This window comes from Ictalurus punctatus, chromosome 7 (genome assembly GCF_001660625.3).
Source record: "Ictalurus punctatus breed USDA103 chromosome 7, Coco_2.0, whole genome shotgun sequence".
NCBI lineage: Eukaryota > Metazoa > Chordata > Actinopteri > Siluriformes > Ictaluridae > Ictalurus > Ictalurus punctatus.
The window spans coordinates 2823153-2842966 of record NC_030422.2 but is presented as its reverse complement, the minus strand read 5'-3'; the positions used below and the strand labels follow the sequence as shown (position 1 = coordinate 2842966).

General features: G+C 47.1%; 1 protein-coding gene across 1 annotated transcript in view; it reads left to right on the top strand.

Annotated features, from left to right (window-relative positions):
- The window catches only part of eif2b3 (eukaryotic translation initiation factor 2B, subunit 3 gamma), a 32517-nt gene extending 18907 nt beyond the window's left edge, over positions 1–13610 (top strand). Inside the window, exons 6-12 of the mRNA XM_017472231.3 lie at positions 4734–4823; positions 5968–6095; positions 7102–7292; positions 7619–7681; positions 7824–7972; positions 10915–11018; positions 13437–13610. Coding sequence (XP_017327720.1) covers positions 4734–4823; positions 5968–6095; positions 7102–7292; positions 7619–7681; positions 7824–7972; positions 10915–11018; positions 13437–13489 — 778 coding nt within the window. The 3' untranslated portion in view covers positions 13490–13610. The remainder of the gene's footprint in view (positions 1–4733; positions 4824–5967; positions 6096–7101; positions 7293–7618; positions 7682–7823; positions 7973–10914; positions 11019–13436) is intronic.
- Positions 13611–19814: the final 6204 nt, after the last annotated feature.

Sequence of the window (19814 nt, the reverse complement as noted above, 5' to 3'; positions counted from 1 at the left end):
CGACCCGAAACCCCCTGCTTTGTCCCTTCTCCGTCATCCGTATTTCATTGTCCTGCGTTTCGGACAGTTCACTTTGGTTTTAGACTGAACCGTGCTCACCGCTTATTGGGGTGTCTTTATACTGAAGAATCAGCGCTGAGCTACTTCCTGCTCCCACAGGATCTTCACCAACATGTCAGTCTGGACAGGATACGCTGTATATCACCTTGAGTTATTTCTCCGGGTCATTTAATAGAAGGTCGAACACGGTGTAGTCTCTCCAGACGTTTGAGAGGTGCAGGCTGTAAAAACGGACTGAGACGATGGGGTTCAAACTTACTGTCCTTTTTTTTTTTTTTTTTTTTTGTATGAAGAGGACAGGTAAAAAGCACATAGCATGCTATCAGGCCCATCTGACCTGAGGAGTCATATAACTACACCTACGTAGTACGCTGTTAATCAGTTATCCTCTTCTACGTTAGTCTTGTGTAGTCCCGCACGTGCTGAGCCCCCGAAGCCCGAGAACACGCCGCACACGTGCGGTTAATTGACCCCTGAATTGATTTGACGGTTTGAGAATGTCTACGAGATTCCTCTCGTCTACACCCTCGCTTTGCTTTCCGCCACAAATTGATGACAGTTGAGAAGTAAGTCTCTCTCGCTCTCTCTCTCACGCCTCCTGTGTGAGTGCGTGTGCGCTCGCTCCAGAACTCGGAGCGCGAATGTTTTTTTTTTTTAACATTTCCCAACCTGTCCGTCATGCCCGCAGGTTCTCCGGCTCTTCCTCACGAGCGGTTGCGCTCCGCGATGCTCATGAGCTCATCACGCCGCGACGCTACTCGAGCAAGACTTGAGAAAGACGTTAAAGCCATTAGCGCGAGTCAGCTGCCAGCCCCGAGGCTTCTCCTGCCACTTCTGTCGCATCTGGACAGAGCAGAGAGGAAACGCAGGGGCTGGTGAGGATTGCGTCACTGGTCTGAAGCATTACAAACAGCTCCAGAGCAGGGGCTACTCCGACAGTTACTGTGAGACTATAATAAGAAGCGAGCTCGGTAAGAATTACGGTAAATGGTCTGCTCGTAAAGCGCTTTTTAACCTCAGCGGCTCCAAAGCGCTTTACACTGGTTCTCATTCACACACACACCGATGGTAGCCGAGCTGCCGTGCAAGGCGCTAGCGTGCCATCGGGAGCGACTCGGGGTTCAGTGTCTCGCACAAGGACACTTCGGCATGTGGAGTCACGCGGGCCGGGAATCGAACCGCCGACCCTACGATTAGCGTACAACCCGCCAAACCCTGTATCTGGGAGTTCCTAATAAAAGCTAGGTGTATATATTTGTTCAATAAAATACATTTATGCTTGAAGTGCAGGCCTTCGTGTTTTGATGGCGTAGACGCTCGCCGGACAAAACGGCTGAAAGAAATCATTCCTATTTATTTATTTATTTTATACAGATATGTCGGTTGTTTTCACACCTGGTTCTTTTGCTACAATTCATACCGTCTTCAGGTGCGTCCGTGTCGATGCGCACAAGGCAGCGGGAATCCGTCTGCGTGTAACGCGATCGTATGGTTCATAAGGAGTCTGTTGGTGGAGATGGCGACGGTGGGAGATGGGATGGGAGCAGTGGTGGCTCGGTGGTTCAAGGATCTGGGTTATCAAGATCCTTAATCCTCAGACGCTCAGATGTATAAATGAGAAAGGTTCAGAGCTCCGAACGCACTTAAATCGCACCTCTCACTCTAACACCGTACCGACTCGTTTTCTTTCCCCACACCCTCCGCCCGATCTCCGCTCCGCCGGCCCCCGGGTGCCGGAGCCGTGTCGCCACACGCCGGAAGCTTGGCGTAAATCAGCGTCGTGCTCTTTAATCCCTTCCTCCGGCTCTGCATAATCTCCACCTAGCTTAAACGACACCACGTTAGCACGCGTGGGAGCCGCACACACTGGGACCAGATGTGGCCGTGAGCACAGGCACACGCACACACACACACACACGGTGTATAAATCACTGCTTTTCAGGAAGGGCCCCTCCCTTCTAACTAGTACAACTGTTGTGTTATCATAGTGTACATTCTCTTACACACTGATTTATGTGTGTGGATCTGTTTTCCGGTTCAGCGTGAGTAAACAGAGCCATGTTTGTGACACTGGCTTTTATTAAACTCCTGGAGATGCTTTTCATATGCTCTCTCTCTCTCTCGCTCGCTCGCTCTCTCGCTTCATAAATGTCACGTTGAGAGGAGCGAGGCGCAGCACACTGACGCACACACACACACCTACATATAACCTCAGCTTCTTGTACTCGCACAACCAGCTCTCTGTGTCTGAGGAACTTTACACCTTCACCTTATTCCTGCTCTGATATTCGCTAATAGGTGGACGTTTAGAAAGCGAGTGGCTCTGCTCATGGATAAAGGGATCATATTGTTTTTCCCCGCCCCCAGACTCTTTACATCTCTCTCTGCAGAAAATCTACAGCTTGTCCATTTAAAATAAACGGTCACAAACATACCATCGCTTTAATGGGTTTTTTGTTTGTTTGTTCGTTTTTTTCTTTCATGTTAATAATTAATGTTGTTTTTTATTTTTCCGGTCACCCGGTTTTATCGTACGAAGGAACAAGTACTTACAAGTAAAAGGTGCTAGAAAGAAAAGTCGTCTTCTTCATTTGGTAACATCATCTAATCTAGTGCTCCGTTCCAGACATGGGGGTTTCATGTCACAGTGCAGCAGTTCACACCTGCATCTGGCTCTGAACGTCTGTTTGCAGATCAGATACCCGTCATCTTGGCCGATGATCATACTCCGATATCCAAAACGCTCCCGAAGGGCCTGTTCGCCGAGTTTTTGGCACCCGGACGTCGTGCGAGAACCTCGGGTGGACTCGGAGTAAAAACGTTTCCGCGCGATTCCGGACTTGGACCCGAGTCCGATTTTCTTGCGCAATACCGACTCCAGTAACAGTGTCTGACATTCTGTCTTCACCATAAAACGTCATGCTGAAATTTACGTTCTGGGCTGTAAATACGCTCGGGAAGTACGGAATGCCGTCCGAGTCCGACGTTAAATCCGTAAAGCAACCGTTACATGCGTCGTCCTTTTAAAGGCAACGGACATGTGAATCGTTTCATTAATCCGAGACATCGAGGATCTCAAGGAGTGAGATTTTTCATCGATTAAAATCTGTGAGCAAAGCTGACGAAAGTATCCACACGTTGGTTTGTTTTTTTGTTTCTGTTTTTTTTTTTTTTTACAGGAGAGCACGTCGAATTCAGTGTCACAAACGACTCGTTCAGTGATCCGTTTTAAATGATTCGTTCTAAACTCCTCCTTTCAGAGAGCATACTCTGCTCTGATTGGTCTACCGCTCTCAGCGAGCGGCCGATGAAGACCAGAGGCGGGGCTTTTTGTTACAAACCTACGTAGGTTAGTACAGGAAGTAAAGTCTGGAATCATTAACGAATCGATTCAGCTGTTCAGAATCGGTTCCTTCTTTTGGGAGTCGATAACTCCGTTTGTCGTGCGCTTTGATTGTTGAAACTCTGCAGACTTTTGACATTCACAAACAGCTCGATAACACACTATGTGCGGGGTGATATTAGAAAAAGCCTACTAGGTGCACTTTAAGTGATTCATTTTAAGAGTCAGTTTAAATGAACATTTTCTGGGAGGCTTATGAAATACATTTTAAGGTGAATATTTTGTGATGTTATTTACAGCATTAGTCTGTCGAGCTTCATTTTTGAATTCCGCAGCAGTCGCTGCTTCACGTTGGCCCTGACCTCAACCGCACCGAACACCTCTGGGACGAATCACAACGCAGGCTCGCGCCCCAGACGTCAGTACCTGACCTCGCTAAGGCTCTCGTGGCCGAACAGGAACAAATCCCCACAGCCACGCTTCGAAATCTAGTGGAAAGCCTTCCCAGAAGAGTGGAGGTCATTTATAGCAGCAAAGGGAGGACCAACTCCAGATTAATTAACGGCCATGGTTTTAACGCTAACGTCGTCAAATTTGACCCGCCGACTTGCCTCGTGATGCCGTTTGTGTTCCGGGTCGGCCGTCGTTACGAGTCACCGTATCCTTCAGGCGGCCATTTCGTGAGGCCTTGTTCCGGGGCTCTAAACTCTCCAGGAACGTCTTCGTCTCAGCAGCAGGCTGTAAAAAAATAAATAAAATAAAAAAGCCTGGGGGGTCTGCGTGAGCAAGGGGCAGCAGCGCGACGTCAGCCTGGACCGCTCCTCCAAACCGGCTTCGTTGCAGGACTCAATTTTAAGCGACGGCGGACGTTCGTGTAGTGTTCGTGGACAATACGCAGATGCAACAGTGCTCCTTTCATGTCACCTCCCAGGTTTTTTCTCTCTCTCGTCTCCCTCCACTGCCTTTATTTTTGGGGCCTGTTAAGCCCGTACCCTCATACGCTACCTCAAAGAGACCAATTAAGAGTGGAAGCGAAAGGAAAATGAAAGGCCATGTGCAGCGTAAAGACGAGTTCTGCCGCCTAATTATACCGTATCCGACCCAAGCTGGGAGGAAGACGGAGCCAGCCGAATGTTTCCGTTCAAGTCGACCACACGAGACCCAGTGCGGCGTTTTAACGCCAGCACGGCCTCCCAGATTCGCACAGATTTTCGGATCGTTAGATTTTATTTGCACACTTTAGCGGCGGTTGTTTTCCTGTAATGTTTTCACCCGAATCTCAGTCTCTTCTCGCCCACTCTCTCTTTCTCTCTCTCTCTCTCTCTCTCAGACATCCCAGGATGCACATCAAGACAGGCCTCCTGGACGCCCACCTGTACTGCTTTAAGAGATCTGTGGTTGACTTTTTAGTCGACAACAAGTAAGTCTGGGGAATTTCCCACCGTGAATTATGACCTTTGACGCCTCTTTTGGCTTGTTTACGCGACTCCGCCCTCACTCTTAACGGTTATTACAAAGGAAGTTCGAAGGAATGCGGGTGGAAACGCGACTGTTAGAAAAACTTGAATTTCACAGCGTTATCGAACAAACATCGCGTGTGTGTGTGTGTGTTAGCCGTCTCTGAGCTGGTTAAGCCTTCCTGTGAGGTGTTAAGCACATTTACAACACCCCACCTGAGCGCGTTATTGGTAGCGAGAGCTCTAAGAGACTGGAATAAACGTGTTGAGCACAAGGTGGGCACACGTATTGGCTTTTTCCAACAGGCTAAAGAAATAATCAGGCGTCTTTCGGGGTACCCTTCATCTCCGTCAGTCCTCCGTTCACGATCCAGTGCGACGCTTCTCCGAAACTCCTAAATATCGTTTCAAATAATATGCCGTCATCATCCATCCTGGTTCCTCCAGCTCCGCTTTTCTCTCATCAAACCAGGCTGACTTTTCCCCCCTCTTTTGCTTTGTTTGGTATCATTTCCCTCCCTCTCTCTCTCTCTCTCTCCTTGCATGTCTCTCGCTCTCATTCACTCTCGAGGCACAGAGTAGCGAAGGAGCGAAGCGGACAGAGTAACTGTTGTTTCTCTCACGGCATTCAGATGGAAATGCTAATCTTGGCCGAAAGAAAAAAAAAAAAAGGAACCGAAGCGTGAGGGTGCGTGCGGCGAGCCTGAGGAGGAGCGATGGTTAGGGACCCGCTGAAACTCGGCCCCAGGCTTACAGGGTGCTTTTTACAATCCGTGCTCCATCCTGATCCCTTTAAACCTGCGAGATGCCCACGAACTAGAATCCACACTGCGGCGACATAGTCGTCCTCTTCTGTCTCCCATTGTGCCTTTTGTTTGAACCTTTTCTAAGAACGAAGAAAAGATTCCTCAAATAGTCGTCGTCTATTCAGACCCGGAGCAGTGCATCGATATGATGAATGCCGCAGGCAGGATATAGATCTAAGCCCTTTCAAAATTATTCATTTATTTCCCGCAATCATGAAATAACTGCTCGATTTGTTATCTGTATTTGGTAAAAGCGGCGTCGTACTTTTTCTGAACGTTGAGACGAATTGTTCGGCCCCAGGTCCATCTCTTCGCTGCGGGGGGAGCTGGTGCCGTATCTGGTGCGGAAGCAGTTCACGAAAGACCCCCAGACGGACGACAAGCAGACAGAGGAGAATCAGAAGAAAAAAGATGCCAGCTCGTCCCTAGGTAAACTTCTGTCATATACAGTGGATATAAAATATATAATAAAAAGTTTACACACCCCTGTTGAAATTTTCTGATGTAAAAAAAACAAAGCCAAGATGCATGTGCACACTCTCTTATAAAGAGTCACGTGTAAAAGTGATTATCATACGCCTGTCGTCAATGAAGTGACTCTGATTAATAAGGATCAGTTGTTTCGTCCAACACGCTGAAGCCACGAAGCACGTCCAAAATCTCATCTCTGGAACGGTATCGCTCAGGAGGAGGGGTCCAAAAGGAATTCCGTTTACACGAAACCACAGAATACCGTGACGGTCGTCTTGAAGAAGTGGAGCACCACGGTGACGTCACCGAGAACACGGACGTCTTTCAGGGAAGCCGCCGAGAGCAATGTTAAAGATGCTGCGGGAAATTCTGGAACGTACCGGTCACTCACTTGAGACAGCGATGACTCGGCGGAAAAGAAAAACAAACAAACAAACAAACAAAAAAAACGACAAACACCCACCAAAATTTTTCCAAAGCGTACATAAAATCACCCCATAAAAAAACCCTGATCTATGATCTGCTGGGACCAAGGTAGATGTTCGGATTTGGGCACAATTCTAAAAGACACGCTGATCATAGAAACAACACTGTACCCGTGGTGAAGCATGGTGGTGGCAGCATCATGCTATGCTATGCTGTGCTATGCTATGGGGCTGCGTCTTTTCAGCTAGGACTGGCGCTCTAGTCAGTATAGAGGGAATCATGGATAGCTCCAAGTACTAAACTGTTTTGGCACGACACCTGCGGGCCTCTGTTCGACATCTGAAGATGAAAAAAATGTCTCCTTCCAGCAGCATAACCTCCCAAAGGCTCTGCACACGAGACCCTCTTGCAAGTCTTTTTGTCAGGAACGAAAGAAGCATATAATATGTATATTTTTCAATAAGTCTATTAATACGTAAGGTGATTTCTTGTACATGTAATGAGACCCTATGAATCCTAAAAAAAAACTGTCCCGCAGAGATCTTGAGCTCCTCCAAAGACGACGGGCTTCTGGAGCTGGCGCGCGATCGCTCCTGCTGGAACGACCATCGCGGCGACATGAGCGAGGCGTACCACGGCGGAAAGCTCCGTTGCTACGTGCACGTCATGGAGGACGGCGTGTGTTACCGCGTCAACACGCTGGCCGCGTACGTGGAGGCCAACCGCGTGGTGAGTGTGCAAGCGAAGCTGATGTGTCCACGCGTACTGAAATGAACCGTGACGTGATCTTACACGTGCGCTAGTAGCGTGCGACGTTATTCACTCTGCATTGAATCGTAAAAAAGGAGCCGGATTTCATCTTTAGTATTCCTTCACTTTTATTGTACATCGTAACTTATAGTAAATGAGCTGAGTAATAAGCACCACTCGCAAGGAAGCTACATAAACTGGTCATGAATCAGGTCGTGTTATGTTGCATGGTGATATTCTATATCTTTCTATATTTTCATGGGAACTTCTGGCGCTCTCCTAACAAACATCTCCGTGTTTCTCAGGCTCCCAAACTGGTCGAAGAGCCTCCGGTTCACCCGTCTGCTGCCGTGTCTGAGAGAAGTCTCGTGAGTTCGTTGTATGCACGTTAAATGCATGTTATTGTGAAGTGGGGGGGTCGTGGATCACCGTGTCCGCACGTCTGTGTCGGTGATGTTTAGAAGGTTCTGTGCAACACGATAGGTATACTAGTCGTGCTATCTTTCTAAGGTCGGAGGTGACAGCATCATCGGCGCGTTCAGCCAGATAGCGGACAAAACATCCATCAAACGCTCGACCATCGGCGCGTCCACCACGGTCAAGGAGAAAGTCAAGATAACGAACTCCATCATCATGAACGGTGTCACTATCGAAGAAGGGTAGGTGCTCCTTTCCTTAAGCTCTTTATTATTTTATTATTTTTGTAAAAGGAGATCCTTCTCGCCATTGTTTACACTCGTGTACTTGTTCTATCATTTCTACACTATCAGCTTACGCTGGCCCCTGTACGGCGGCAGATAAGATTCAGACAAACATTTCACCGTTCACACCGTGAAGCGTAGATGTTTATTCGACACTTTAACGTGCAAGGAGAGGTTTACGCGACGTTTCGGAAGGAGTCTCCGGTGTCGGCGCTTTGTGACCGGTTCGAAAGCGGTTCGACACACGTCCGGCGCTGGGGAGTCGAGACGGAGGACGGCTTGAGAAGAAACAGAAACGTGCGTCGTCGAACCGTCGAGGGGGCTCGCTGAGCCCGAACAGGCCAGAAGAGTGATGAACGTCGGTGTAACGACTGCCAGAGAGACGAGCGCATCACAGTGCAGGTTACTCGACAGGGGGAAAAGAAGAAAAAAATAAAAGACACGTTCTTGCGAAACATCCTGAAGAGAGCTTGTAGGATCGCACTAGCGACTGAACGACTTGAAGGTTTCTCGTGGGGGTTTTTTTTTTTGAGAGTGAGAGTGAAACAAGTGCGTTTTTGTCCAAATCCGAGGAAAGAGCTTTTTGGAGGGGTACCCAAAAAAAAAAAATCCCCAAGTGCGGTTTTACCCCTTTGAGCAGGCGAGGTTGGTTGATTCACATCCGAATTAGAGCTCTCATGAAAGCGATGGGTGAAAGAAATGAAAAAGAGAGCGAGAGAGAGAGAGAGAGAGAGAGAGAGGAACAGCAATTCTTTCAGATTGATTAAAAAATGTAAGAGGGGATTAGCAATGTTAAAGAAGGCACTTGCATTTTCGGTCTCTTTGTTTGCATGGAGGAGTGGTTGTTTACAAAGCTCTGGGGGCTTTGGGCTAGGAAAGGGGGGTATGGAGCAAGGGATGAGAGGGCTGGAGGGCAAAGGAGAGAGGGAGGGGGTCACCGTGAGGAGGAACCACAGTGTCAGTAATTAGTGGTGTTTCAGCACTGCTTCTTTGGTGGTCTCTCTGGTTAATTCTCCAATCCTTGTAATCTCTCATCACTACCAAACCTCCGCCTTCCTCTCTCTACACCTCCTTTTATATATATATATATATATATATATGTGTGTGTGTGTGTGTGTGTTTCTTTCTCTAAGACTCTACTTCCTCTCTTTCTTTATCATACACACCTTAATTGAATATAAACCAATATAAGCTGTGTGTGTGATACCCTCAAGTCGGTAACACCGACGTACTGAGGACGCACACCACCCAAATGATATCTGGTCCTGTCGCGGTGGTCCCTTTCACAGGGTAGAAGGTTCCTAGACGAGAACGGCTTCCACTCGGAAGATTTCCACTTCCTGAAACGCCAGGCACGGCCGACGGGACGCATGAGCGCGCCTTCCGTCCCGCGACACCTCGAACAGCCTGCGCAGGTCACGTGCGTTTACATCGGTGGTCGGCGATAGACAGCACTGGTCGGGGAGGGGGTGGCGGCGGCGCTGTTGTTTTTAATACGCGTGCTAATGGGTGCGTATGGGGAATAAAAGAAACTGGCAGAAAACAGGGCAGGATCGGGTTTCCCCTGCAGGGGGAGGGCGGCAGCGTCCGGGCGCACAAAGGACAAGACCCTCAGCTGTGCAATTAGTGCAAAGACATGAAAGTGTAAGACTGGTGTGTTCCTGAAATCTATTCCTGCACCCGAGAGCGCCAGAGAAGAAAGCCAGGCTCGGCTCAGTCCAACATCAAACTGTGCAAATACGATTTTATGGTGCCAAAGCGAGCCTAGGAAAATATTATTCTTCGTGCGGTGTAAACAGGGAGCAGCTTAGAGCGCTGTTGTATGTATGTGTGTGTGTGTGTGTGTGTGGTGTTGTGTGCACGTGCACGTGTCATGGCACGAACATTTTAAAGCACTGTCCGGTAAACACTAAACCGACTTGTAACTCATCTACAAACATCTGACGTCGTGGTGACGACGCGCATTACCGCGGCAACAGACTCCATACGCGAATTGAAGGATTACTAATGCAGGGGGGAAATGCAGGGGGGGGTGTGCGAAAGTTTTTGCCCCCTCGCTTGTTTCTTCGTCGTTGTTTTGTAACGGCCAGAAAATGAAATATTTCAGTTTTAAAAACCCGGGGCGTATCCTGCAACGTGACGTCAACCGTAGATAGATAGATAGATAGATAGATAGATAGATAGATAGATAGATAAGCCAGAACTGACAGTTGGAAATAGTTGGAACCAAAATCAGGAAGTCCAGGTTTGGCCATGAGATTTCTCCAGCTCTCCAGACATGATCTGCGGAAGGCGGCGTACGACTGGCAGAGTCGGAACAGATGTGCGAAGGAATCGGCAAAGACGGGGTGGATCACACGGAGCCGAATGTCCGAACTGAAGAGATCCGCAAATTCGAAACGGTGCCAAAGAGACTGGAGGCGTTTATAAAGACAAACTGTGATTCAGCGTGCGAGAAAATATTCCAGACAGATCAGATGGTGGTAAACTTTTTTTTTTTTTTTGCTCCGGAATTATTTGCCCTCATCCTCGTTGACCATATATGCATACGTTTATATATATATATATATATATATATATATATATATATATATATCTAGTATACAGTCCGTTCGCACATGAGATATGAGATCTGCATGTCCTATGTTACTCTGGGTATGTGCCTCTGAAAGGGGAAAATGTGGCTGATAGAACTGTAATACGGTTGTAATGACTAATTTACATATGCATAGCCAGACACTTAATTAATCACGTACAAACAAATTACAGCAGCAACGAGTCAATGAACGTGTCTGACTCATGGAGGGAGTGTGTATGTGTGCGTGTGTGTGTGTGTGTGTGTGTGTGAACTCGCACGGTGTGAAACTGATACCAAGCTCTATTAATATCCTGTCCTCCAGGTGCAACATTCAAGGCAGTGTGATCTGTAACAACGCCACGATCGGACGAGGTGCTGACATTAAATACTGTCTGGTGGGAAGCGGCCAGCGCATCGAGCCAGAGGGTGAGCACATGCACTGTTTTACACCAAACACACACACACACACACATCAAGTCAGGCCTTTGTGTTTGTTTCTGTGTGCTCTTGCACAGTCGTGCCTGCCTTTTTCAGCTTCTGTGTGTGTGTCTCTTTATATGTGTGTGTGTGTGTGGCTTGTCTGTTAATCTGTTTCAATAGTGCATTAAAACTTAAGCTTGTGTGAACAATTGCGCTTTATTTTTTAATATTGTTAATCCCCTCAGTGTTGGATCATACTGTGAGGTTTGTGTGTGTGTGTGTGTGTGTGTGTGTGTGTGAGAGAGTGTGAGTGTGTGTGGCTCCAGGCTGTTGTATTGCGGGTGGTCTGCACTCGCTCTCCAGCCTCTCCATCAATGACTGTGCCTAAGGCGGCCTTAAGATGTCCAGAGGCTTCCTGGCCTAATTGACTGAACAACAGGGTGTTGCTGCCTCAGCAACCCCCCACCTCCACCTCACACACACACACACACACACACACACACACACACACACACACAATCCCCCCCCCCCCCCCCTCTCCAAAACATTTCTCCACCCCCCACCACGCTTTCCTTTTCCCTAGTCATTTGTGAGCTGGACCCGATTAGTCAGCCATAACCTCCTAAAAGACAGGGGCTTATTGAAGTGCTCCCAGAAATCCCAAATTACAAGCTAGACCCCTGTACTTCCCGAAGCATGGGCGCGTACACACGCAAGCAGCACACACTGCTTAAAGCACAGCGAGCGACCACAATTCAGAGTTATCCCAGAGAAACCAAGAGCAGAGTTAATTCAGCCTGTTTAAAAAAAATAATAATAAAAAATGTCATCGTTACATTTAATAAGCACCGGGCGTGACGCCCGGCCCTCCATAACGCCGTTAAAATAGAAATGCTTTCATTTCAAAGTAAAGGAACCAAACCATGAAAGTGGCAAATTGTCATGTTTTGTGACGTGCCTAAACTCCTGCATTAAAACATCCTGTCTGTTAGTGCGGACGTCACGTCACGTCACGTCAGAACTCCCAAGGACAGTCCTGTAAACGTTCACACCGCTGCGCATACGACGCCATCTCGCACCTGTACTTCTCTTGAAGTTCGCCCGCGTGGCTGAGATTTCTCCATTATGACGGACGTGATAGAGCTTTTTCCCCCTCACCACCTGTGCCCTCGGCGTTAACACGGCCAGCGGGCTTATCGTTCCAGTGAGCCGACCTAACTAGCTGTTGAGTGATACGAGCACTCTAGAAGACTGCATTGGAGCTCGACTACGGTGGTCTCATGCAGTCATTGTCCATTAGCTTCACACGTCGATCCGACAGCTCGCACACGCACTCTTATTCAGCCCGTCTCTGCACTATTTAACCCTGTTAGCATGGTGTTAGCCGAAAAGGAGCTCAACAAGACCCTTGAAAAGGTCTTTGCATCCTACGCCTGGGAAGTTCATTACAGGTTATTTGTCCTCTCGCGCAATAAAAAAAAAAAAAAAGAGCTCAGCGTGCGAGACCACCTGGGCGCTCCGGGACTTCCCGTCAGGTGTTCGAGCCCAGGCTGATGATGACGCTACTCTATTCCCGTCTTTCTCACAGCCTCGGATGTCCATCATCGCACGCTCTGTTCGTCTTTGAACGGCAAAAAAGAAACAAACAAACCCAAACATGTCTTTGTACAGATTCCTTCTCACTAAAACGCATTCTTCATATGCGACGTGAAAAATCGACCTCGCCAAGGTTTAGCTTAGACTCGTTCTCAATAAAAGGATATCGACCTTCCACGTGTTTATCAGCCCGGATGACACGTATTTATAAACAGGGGCCTCGTCTGTCAGGCCAGGTCCATTTCCTCAGTCGGTACACGGAGGAACGGAGATAAACTTTGGAGGCGTACGCATAGACAGCCAAAGACATGTTTTGCTCTTTGTGATTGAAAACATCGGGAGACGCCGGCTAGAGTCAACAGTTTCAGACCGCCTAAACGAGAGACCCTCCAAAACAGACTTTTTATACCCGTATTTGCACGCCTGTCCTCGGCAGCGGTATAAATCTACTCTCGTGCTAGTTAGCGATCTTGACGTGGTTTTACGCGACCGACACACGGGTAGACGCCGACGCCAGGGGCGTCCGATCTTATCCGGAAAGGGCCGGTGGGTGTGTGGGTGCAGGTTTTCGTTCCAACCACACCTGATTCTATCGAAAGCCGAGATCGACTGATTAAACGGGTGTGAACCGGGCGTGGCTCCTGCTCGATCGGGATGAAAACCTGCACCCACACACACCGGCGCGTTCCGGAGAAGATCGGACACCCCCGATCTAGGCAGTGGTGGAGGCTAATATTTGCCATCAGCGCTGAGATCGATCTCTTCAAGACACGGATAGCCAGGTGCCTTCAAGCTCTTTCTGAACACTCACGTTCTGTTTCTTTTCAGCCGAAAGGACCAACGACGTCATCGTCGGATCGGATCAGCTCATGGAGATCTAGAACCAGGGGGAAGACCGCTCATAAGCATGACAAGATGGTCACCAAAGAAGCTTCCTCTTGGACACCTCGAATTTTTTTTTTTTTACCGATGTCCAAATAAACATGGAGTTATTTATCTCAACTGACTGTGTCGTTATTATTATTATTATTATTTCCCCCTTCTTTTTCACTGTAATGTCACGAGGTTCTGTGTTTCTTCGACCTTTGTGTACGAGTGTTATTAAACTGTGGTTCCTTTCCTGAACATCGTGTAAAGAGCATCCTGACGGTACTATACGACTTGCCTCGCGTCCATGTGAAATGTTTTTTAAATCCATGTACTTATTCTGTCCAAAAGGTGGTTCGGGCGTGTTTTCGTCGACCCCGTTAGACATGGTCTACCTTACAGGGTGCTGGTGGGAGGCGATGTACCGGTGATTGTAGAGGTGTAGGTTCTCCAGCTGTCCGCTTTGACCACCATGAGTGAGCGACTACATGCCCTGCTGTCAGAAGAAACGGGTAAGCACAATAGGGTTAACTTTATTTGTACACAAAAAGGCAGAGCACTGGACCACCCAGCGAGAACATAACGGCTAATCGTCTCCTCCTCCCCCGAGACGACACCACCCCCACCCCGGGGACTCGGAAGACGCAATAAAGGACCGGTCTTAAAGATTTTTTCTCTCTTTACTGTCAGCGATTTATGACATTCCATTGCAGCTCTTAAATTACAGGCTGGAGGTTAGGCGCTCAGTCACGGAGGGCGATGAGCCTCTGGAAGAGTCTCCGTGATGATTTATCGTGGCGCGCTCCGTCTCTGCGCCAAACCGAGTCATTTAGTGTCACTAATGAAATGATCATGAGTTCTCCGTCTTCGCCTCCCCGCTCTTAGTAGTTTTTCTTTTTTGGACATGCTGGAATAATCCCCCCCCCCCTTGACTTTCGAAATCCATAAACTAATGTGTGTAGTTATGAGGATATTCCGTGCGTTCTGTCCTCCCTTTTGACTCGGGCTCGAGACCTTCAGCGGTTCATCACGTGGCCAAGCCGCGGTAGTAGGACTCGTGGGTTTTTGGGGTGTTTTTTTTTTTTTTGCTGAGAGTTTAATTTATTTGCCCTGCCGAGTTAAGATTATTGGCCTTTAAAGCTTTATCAAGTAGCAGCCAAAAAAAAATCAGGATGTCAAAATTCCGCTCGAATCCACGGTCGCGTTTCCGGGATCTAAATGTGCGTGTGTAATGTGTGCTTAATCAGAAGCCGTGCCCTTTGCCCTCTGTCCACATCGCCCGTGACCAGACCTCCAGGCCGTGCTCACGAGGCAGTGCACGGGTCATTTTGGGAGAAGGTTTGTATATTTATGCAGAGCCTCCTGGAACCCCAAGAGTCGCAACAGCTCAACTGGGATCCGAGCCCACCGGAGCCGTGTTCAGTGTCAGTCCCCACCCTCCGGGGCCGAACCTGACACATGCTTGTGTTTTCCAGCGCCCGGGTTCAGATGTCAGCCGACAGATCGTACATCAGGCCCGACTTGCTTACTGTCTCTGGGTAGCTTCCAAACCCGCGCTCGTTTGTCGGGACGGCAAGAAACGAAGGGACAGAATCCACTAGAATCCGAGATCCCGGACTGGGCTTTAACAAAGCACGTCGGGTTTCTGGGAAAGAACTCGAACTTGTTTGTGAGAAAACCGACGCGTCGGCTGCGGATCTCTTCTGCAGGTGTTCAGAATGCAGATGCTAACACATTAGTGGCTAAACGGGTGTGAATCGCCGTCGTGCGTTGGCACTTGTGAACGGCCATAAATCACTGAGAGTGACATCATTTGAACGTGGAAGAGGTCCAGATTCCTCTGCCAGCCAAGTCATAGTGAAGTCCTGGCTATAAGATGGGAGGAATGGCTGAGTAAATGACAGGACTGAGTCCTGTATGGGACCCTGTGTGTGGTGGTGTGTGTGTGTGTGTGTCTGGTTAGAGGGCGTGGGGGGTGCTAGTCTTCAGGACCGAGCGCGGTGCCGGGTGTGAGCCTGCCTCGGCCACCCAAGTGGCAGAAAAACTGCATGTTTGTTGCTGACCCCTACACACACACAACACATCCTCAATTTGTCTTGTGTGTTCTCGAGGCCCAAACGAATTTCCTCTCTTTTCCGTGGCCACCTTTTGAGACGCGAGCCTCCCTTTAAATCACACTCACCTCCACCACACACACACACACACACACACACGCGCGCGCTTTACAATGAGTACTTTCTCACTGCAGAACAAAGCCAGTGCGCAGGCTGTGCGGCCTGTGAACGCGTATAACCCCGAAGACGCACGACGCAGTGCGCAGCTTTGCAGTGAACACACAGGCCACGGTGCAATGATCCTAACGACATTTACAGCTCTTGGGTTGGGGTGGTGATTTAATCACGTTAAGGCATCGAGATCAGGAGATATAATGCAGATCTAACGGGCTCGACTGATCCGAATTAGCGCTGTTATTTCAGTGACGTCATAAAACTAAACATGAATCAATTTCTGCTTTGTTAGCTCATGACGTCGCAACCCTGTCTCGACACCTTTTGTCGGATCACCTGAGAAGTCTCTCTCGCTCCTCTTTCATGCTCAGTGTGCACACATTTTGATATTCCTCTAAAGAAACCAGGGAAACAAAGCGCTCTGATTTCTCGCCACCTGCTAACTCTGCTCTCAACAATACCACTGTTAAAGGACCACAAACAAAGACGCCTCGAGAAAAGTTTTGGGGGGTGGGGTGATGTTGGGGGGGGGGGGTTTATTCATTACTATGACAAAAGAGACAGAAATATATTATCATAATTAATCTTATCTGTGGCTGTGGGTGGCGAGTCTTTCCCCATTTTGCGACTGATGGGCCTTCACAATGCCAACATGTACACATCAGTGTGTCACAATGCAGGTTGGGGCCTAAGAATATTTTAAGCTTTGTAAACATTCACTAAACAAGTCCTGCGTGTTAGCAAGAGCCCGGCGTCACCCCGTGCCTTTTTAACCAGGGAAAATAGCCTGCTTCTGCCTTGGCGGATACAAATGTGGCTTCTCTTTTCTAAGGTACTGCGTGGGCAGAATGGCTAATCTCGATAGAAATGTATAGAAAAGCATGCGTGATGCTCACGGCATGAGTCCGGAAAGAAATCTCCGTCACAGTGTTTTATTGGTGATTAATCGGAATCGAATTAAACGTTAAAAACTGCTAAAAAAGATTATTCGGGTCAAAGGGTAAAGATCTGGAGGATTCCTCAACAGGCGTGCATTGATGTATCTCACTGATACACACACACACACACATATATATATATATATCCACTTTAGGCTATGAAACATGTACATTTTAGTTCCTGCCACATTCAATCAGCCATGTTGGCTGACCACGTTCCCCCTACGAAGGTCAAGAAGTGACCTCATTCTGAGAATTTCCAAGTTCTCTCATTCTGTCTTCGTTTTCAGCGACAACTCACATTGAAAGTCCAACACTGCGACCCAAATTACTGGGGTCCTTAAAGTCCTTGATGTTCTCGTGCTGTTACTATAGATGGTAGTTAAGCACGTTTGCTAATCCTATGCTTAAAAATGAACGGATTACATGTAGAAACAAACCTGTGACTCGTATAAGAGCACAATGCAGCCAGGAACCTTTTGCGAAAATGTCTGCAGTTCATCCGAGAGTTCTGAGAGCTGCATGGCACCACGGTCATGGAATCAGGACCGACGTGCATTTGGTCTGTGTTCTTCGCTTTTCTTACTTCTTTTGTACGTTAACCTTTAACCTCTTAAGAATACCTGTTCAAACCGAACATTCCTGTCATTGTGACAGCTACTTCTTTTATTACTAATCTCCCAGAATTCTCTTTGTATCAGTCAGTAGTTTTAACTCCTGAACCAAAGAGCGGGGGATGGGGCCTTTCGCTAAGGTGAGTGATGGGACGTTAGTTGCGTCAGGTGGTTAATATATAGACCGCACTCTTAAAAATAAGTAAATAAATAAATAAAGGTTCCAATTAGAACCGAAAAGGGTTGCCATGCCATAGGAGAACCCTTTTAAGTTGCACGAAGAACCTTTTACTCTCGAGTTCTTTAGAGAACCGGAGACCTACCCAGAAATGGTGCGACAAGGAACCATGTTATCATATGAGTTCGTGCTTTGAGGAACCAAAGCATGGTTGCCAGGAGAACCTTTTCCAGTCCCACAAAGAACCACATAGGGTTCACTTTTAACCTCGAAGAACCACTAGACTGCTTTGAAGAAGCTATGACGAACCGTTAAGAACTTCTTTCATCTCCAAAGAACCCCCCTATACAATGAAAAATAGTCCTCGACACCTTAAACACCTTACATTTAAGTTTGCAGATGTTAAATCTGTTATCGTTCAAAGTCTTAATATTCTGGCCAATGAAAAGAATGGAGAGTAGCTAGCTGCTATTACTGTTAGCATTAACTAGCGGTGTTAACAGAAATAAGGCGCATGGCTCTGGCTGTTTACGGTTTGGGGGGGTTTGCATCATGGTAGCTTTCTGGAGAGCGCATGGTCATCTCCCGAGTTTATTTATCCAAGGCCTGCAGACGTCAGGCCGGACCTCCCTCAGTTTGTTAGCCTTAAAGGGGCCCTGACCGCACGGAGCAATTCCTCGCATTCCACATGAGCCCTCATCGAATAAAAAAAAAACAAAAAAACACTGGAGTTGTCTTTCTCGCCATTGCTGGAGCAAACACACATGCTTCATAACCCTGTACGAGTGTGTGTTATATTATTTCATGCATGTGATTGACACCCACCTCCCCTCCTGCTGCCTACAGTTCCAGCACCATCTGGTGTGGTACGAAATCGGCAAATAAGATTTGAGTTAAATGACTGAAATAAGCTTTATTCTTCTTTTTTTTTATATATATAAATACATGACATCAAGTGTGTAGTAGATTAAGCTATAGTAGCTGGTCATTTACTTGTAATTGTAAATGATACATGTTTCTTAGGTTCTGACAGAGAATCCTTGCCCTTTAATATCTAAAACTGATACAGTGATTCCTAGCTGAAATCACTGCTAGGCCCATGGCTATGGGTGATGCAATCCCACGGCATACCTCGCCTTTAGTCTGAGCAAACATGCTCACCTCTCCCATCTCAACCCATCACCCCTGGATCTCCAGATAGGCCTCATACTAGCACATTGGGAGGGGGGGAGTAAAGGAGACTGTTATCTGTGTTATCACTTAACTCAAAAGAGGAATTCATGGTTAAATTCATTATCATTTCTCTTCACTGAACATGAATGGTGAGATTACTCCAGTCCTGGGACTGAACAAGAGGCCTGATTGGACTGTACACATGACTAAGTTTTTCCCTAGACATTTCTAAATCAGTAGAGTTTTATCATTTCATCACAAATGACAACTTGTGCACAAGGGTGGGGCTTTTACAATACCAGAACTCCCAGGTCTGGCAACCATAATTAAGATGATTGTTACCACTACATTATATACAGCACCGCACTGGGTCTGATTTATATCTATACCGCAATGTACTAGTTTGAATGAAAACTAAACCTGCACAAATTTTCAAGATACAAATAATAATGTTCTTAAAATATTATAATGATATACGATATATAATGATTTCTATCCCTGGATAATATACTACATATGAGCTAAGAAAGGTTTTGGTTTAGACTGAGTAAGTCACAGAAACATTCCCCATAAGTGTGTGTTTTTTTTATTTATTTATTTTTAGTTATGAGTTCACTTACTCTTTTACAACTTATTCATTTAAAAACAAAGTATAAATAGAACACTTTATATTACTGAGGACCGGCTGCTCGTGGATGGTTTTGATTCGGATATATGGTTAAATGTTCTAAAGGGGTTCTACTTGGAAGGTTTTCTTCAAAGGAAACCTGTATTTTGTAGAGTTACATAGATTCTGTGAGCGACAACGTGAAAAACCCCCAACTGAGGTGTCAAATTATACGTTAAAAATACAAACAAATGCATGTATGAGGTTTTTTTTTCATGGCTGACTTGATGGGATTTAATGCTTAATAATAGGAATAATAATAATAATAATAACAACAATGCTGGTGCTGTTTATTTATTAATACAATTCCATTTGATTTGTGTAGCGCTTTTAACAGTGGACATTGTCTCAAAGCAGCGTTACAGAAACATATGAACACAGGATAGAGGTTTTAAGTGTGTTTTAGGAATTTATCCCTAATGAGCGAGACGGTGGAGACGGTGGTGAGGGGAAAAACTCCCTGAGATGATCTGAGGAAGAAACCTTGAGAGGAACCGGACTCAGAACGGAACCCGTAATCATCTGGGTCACGACGGATAGT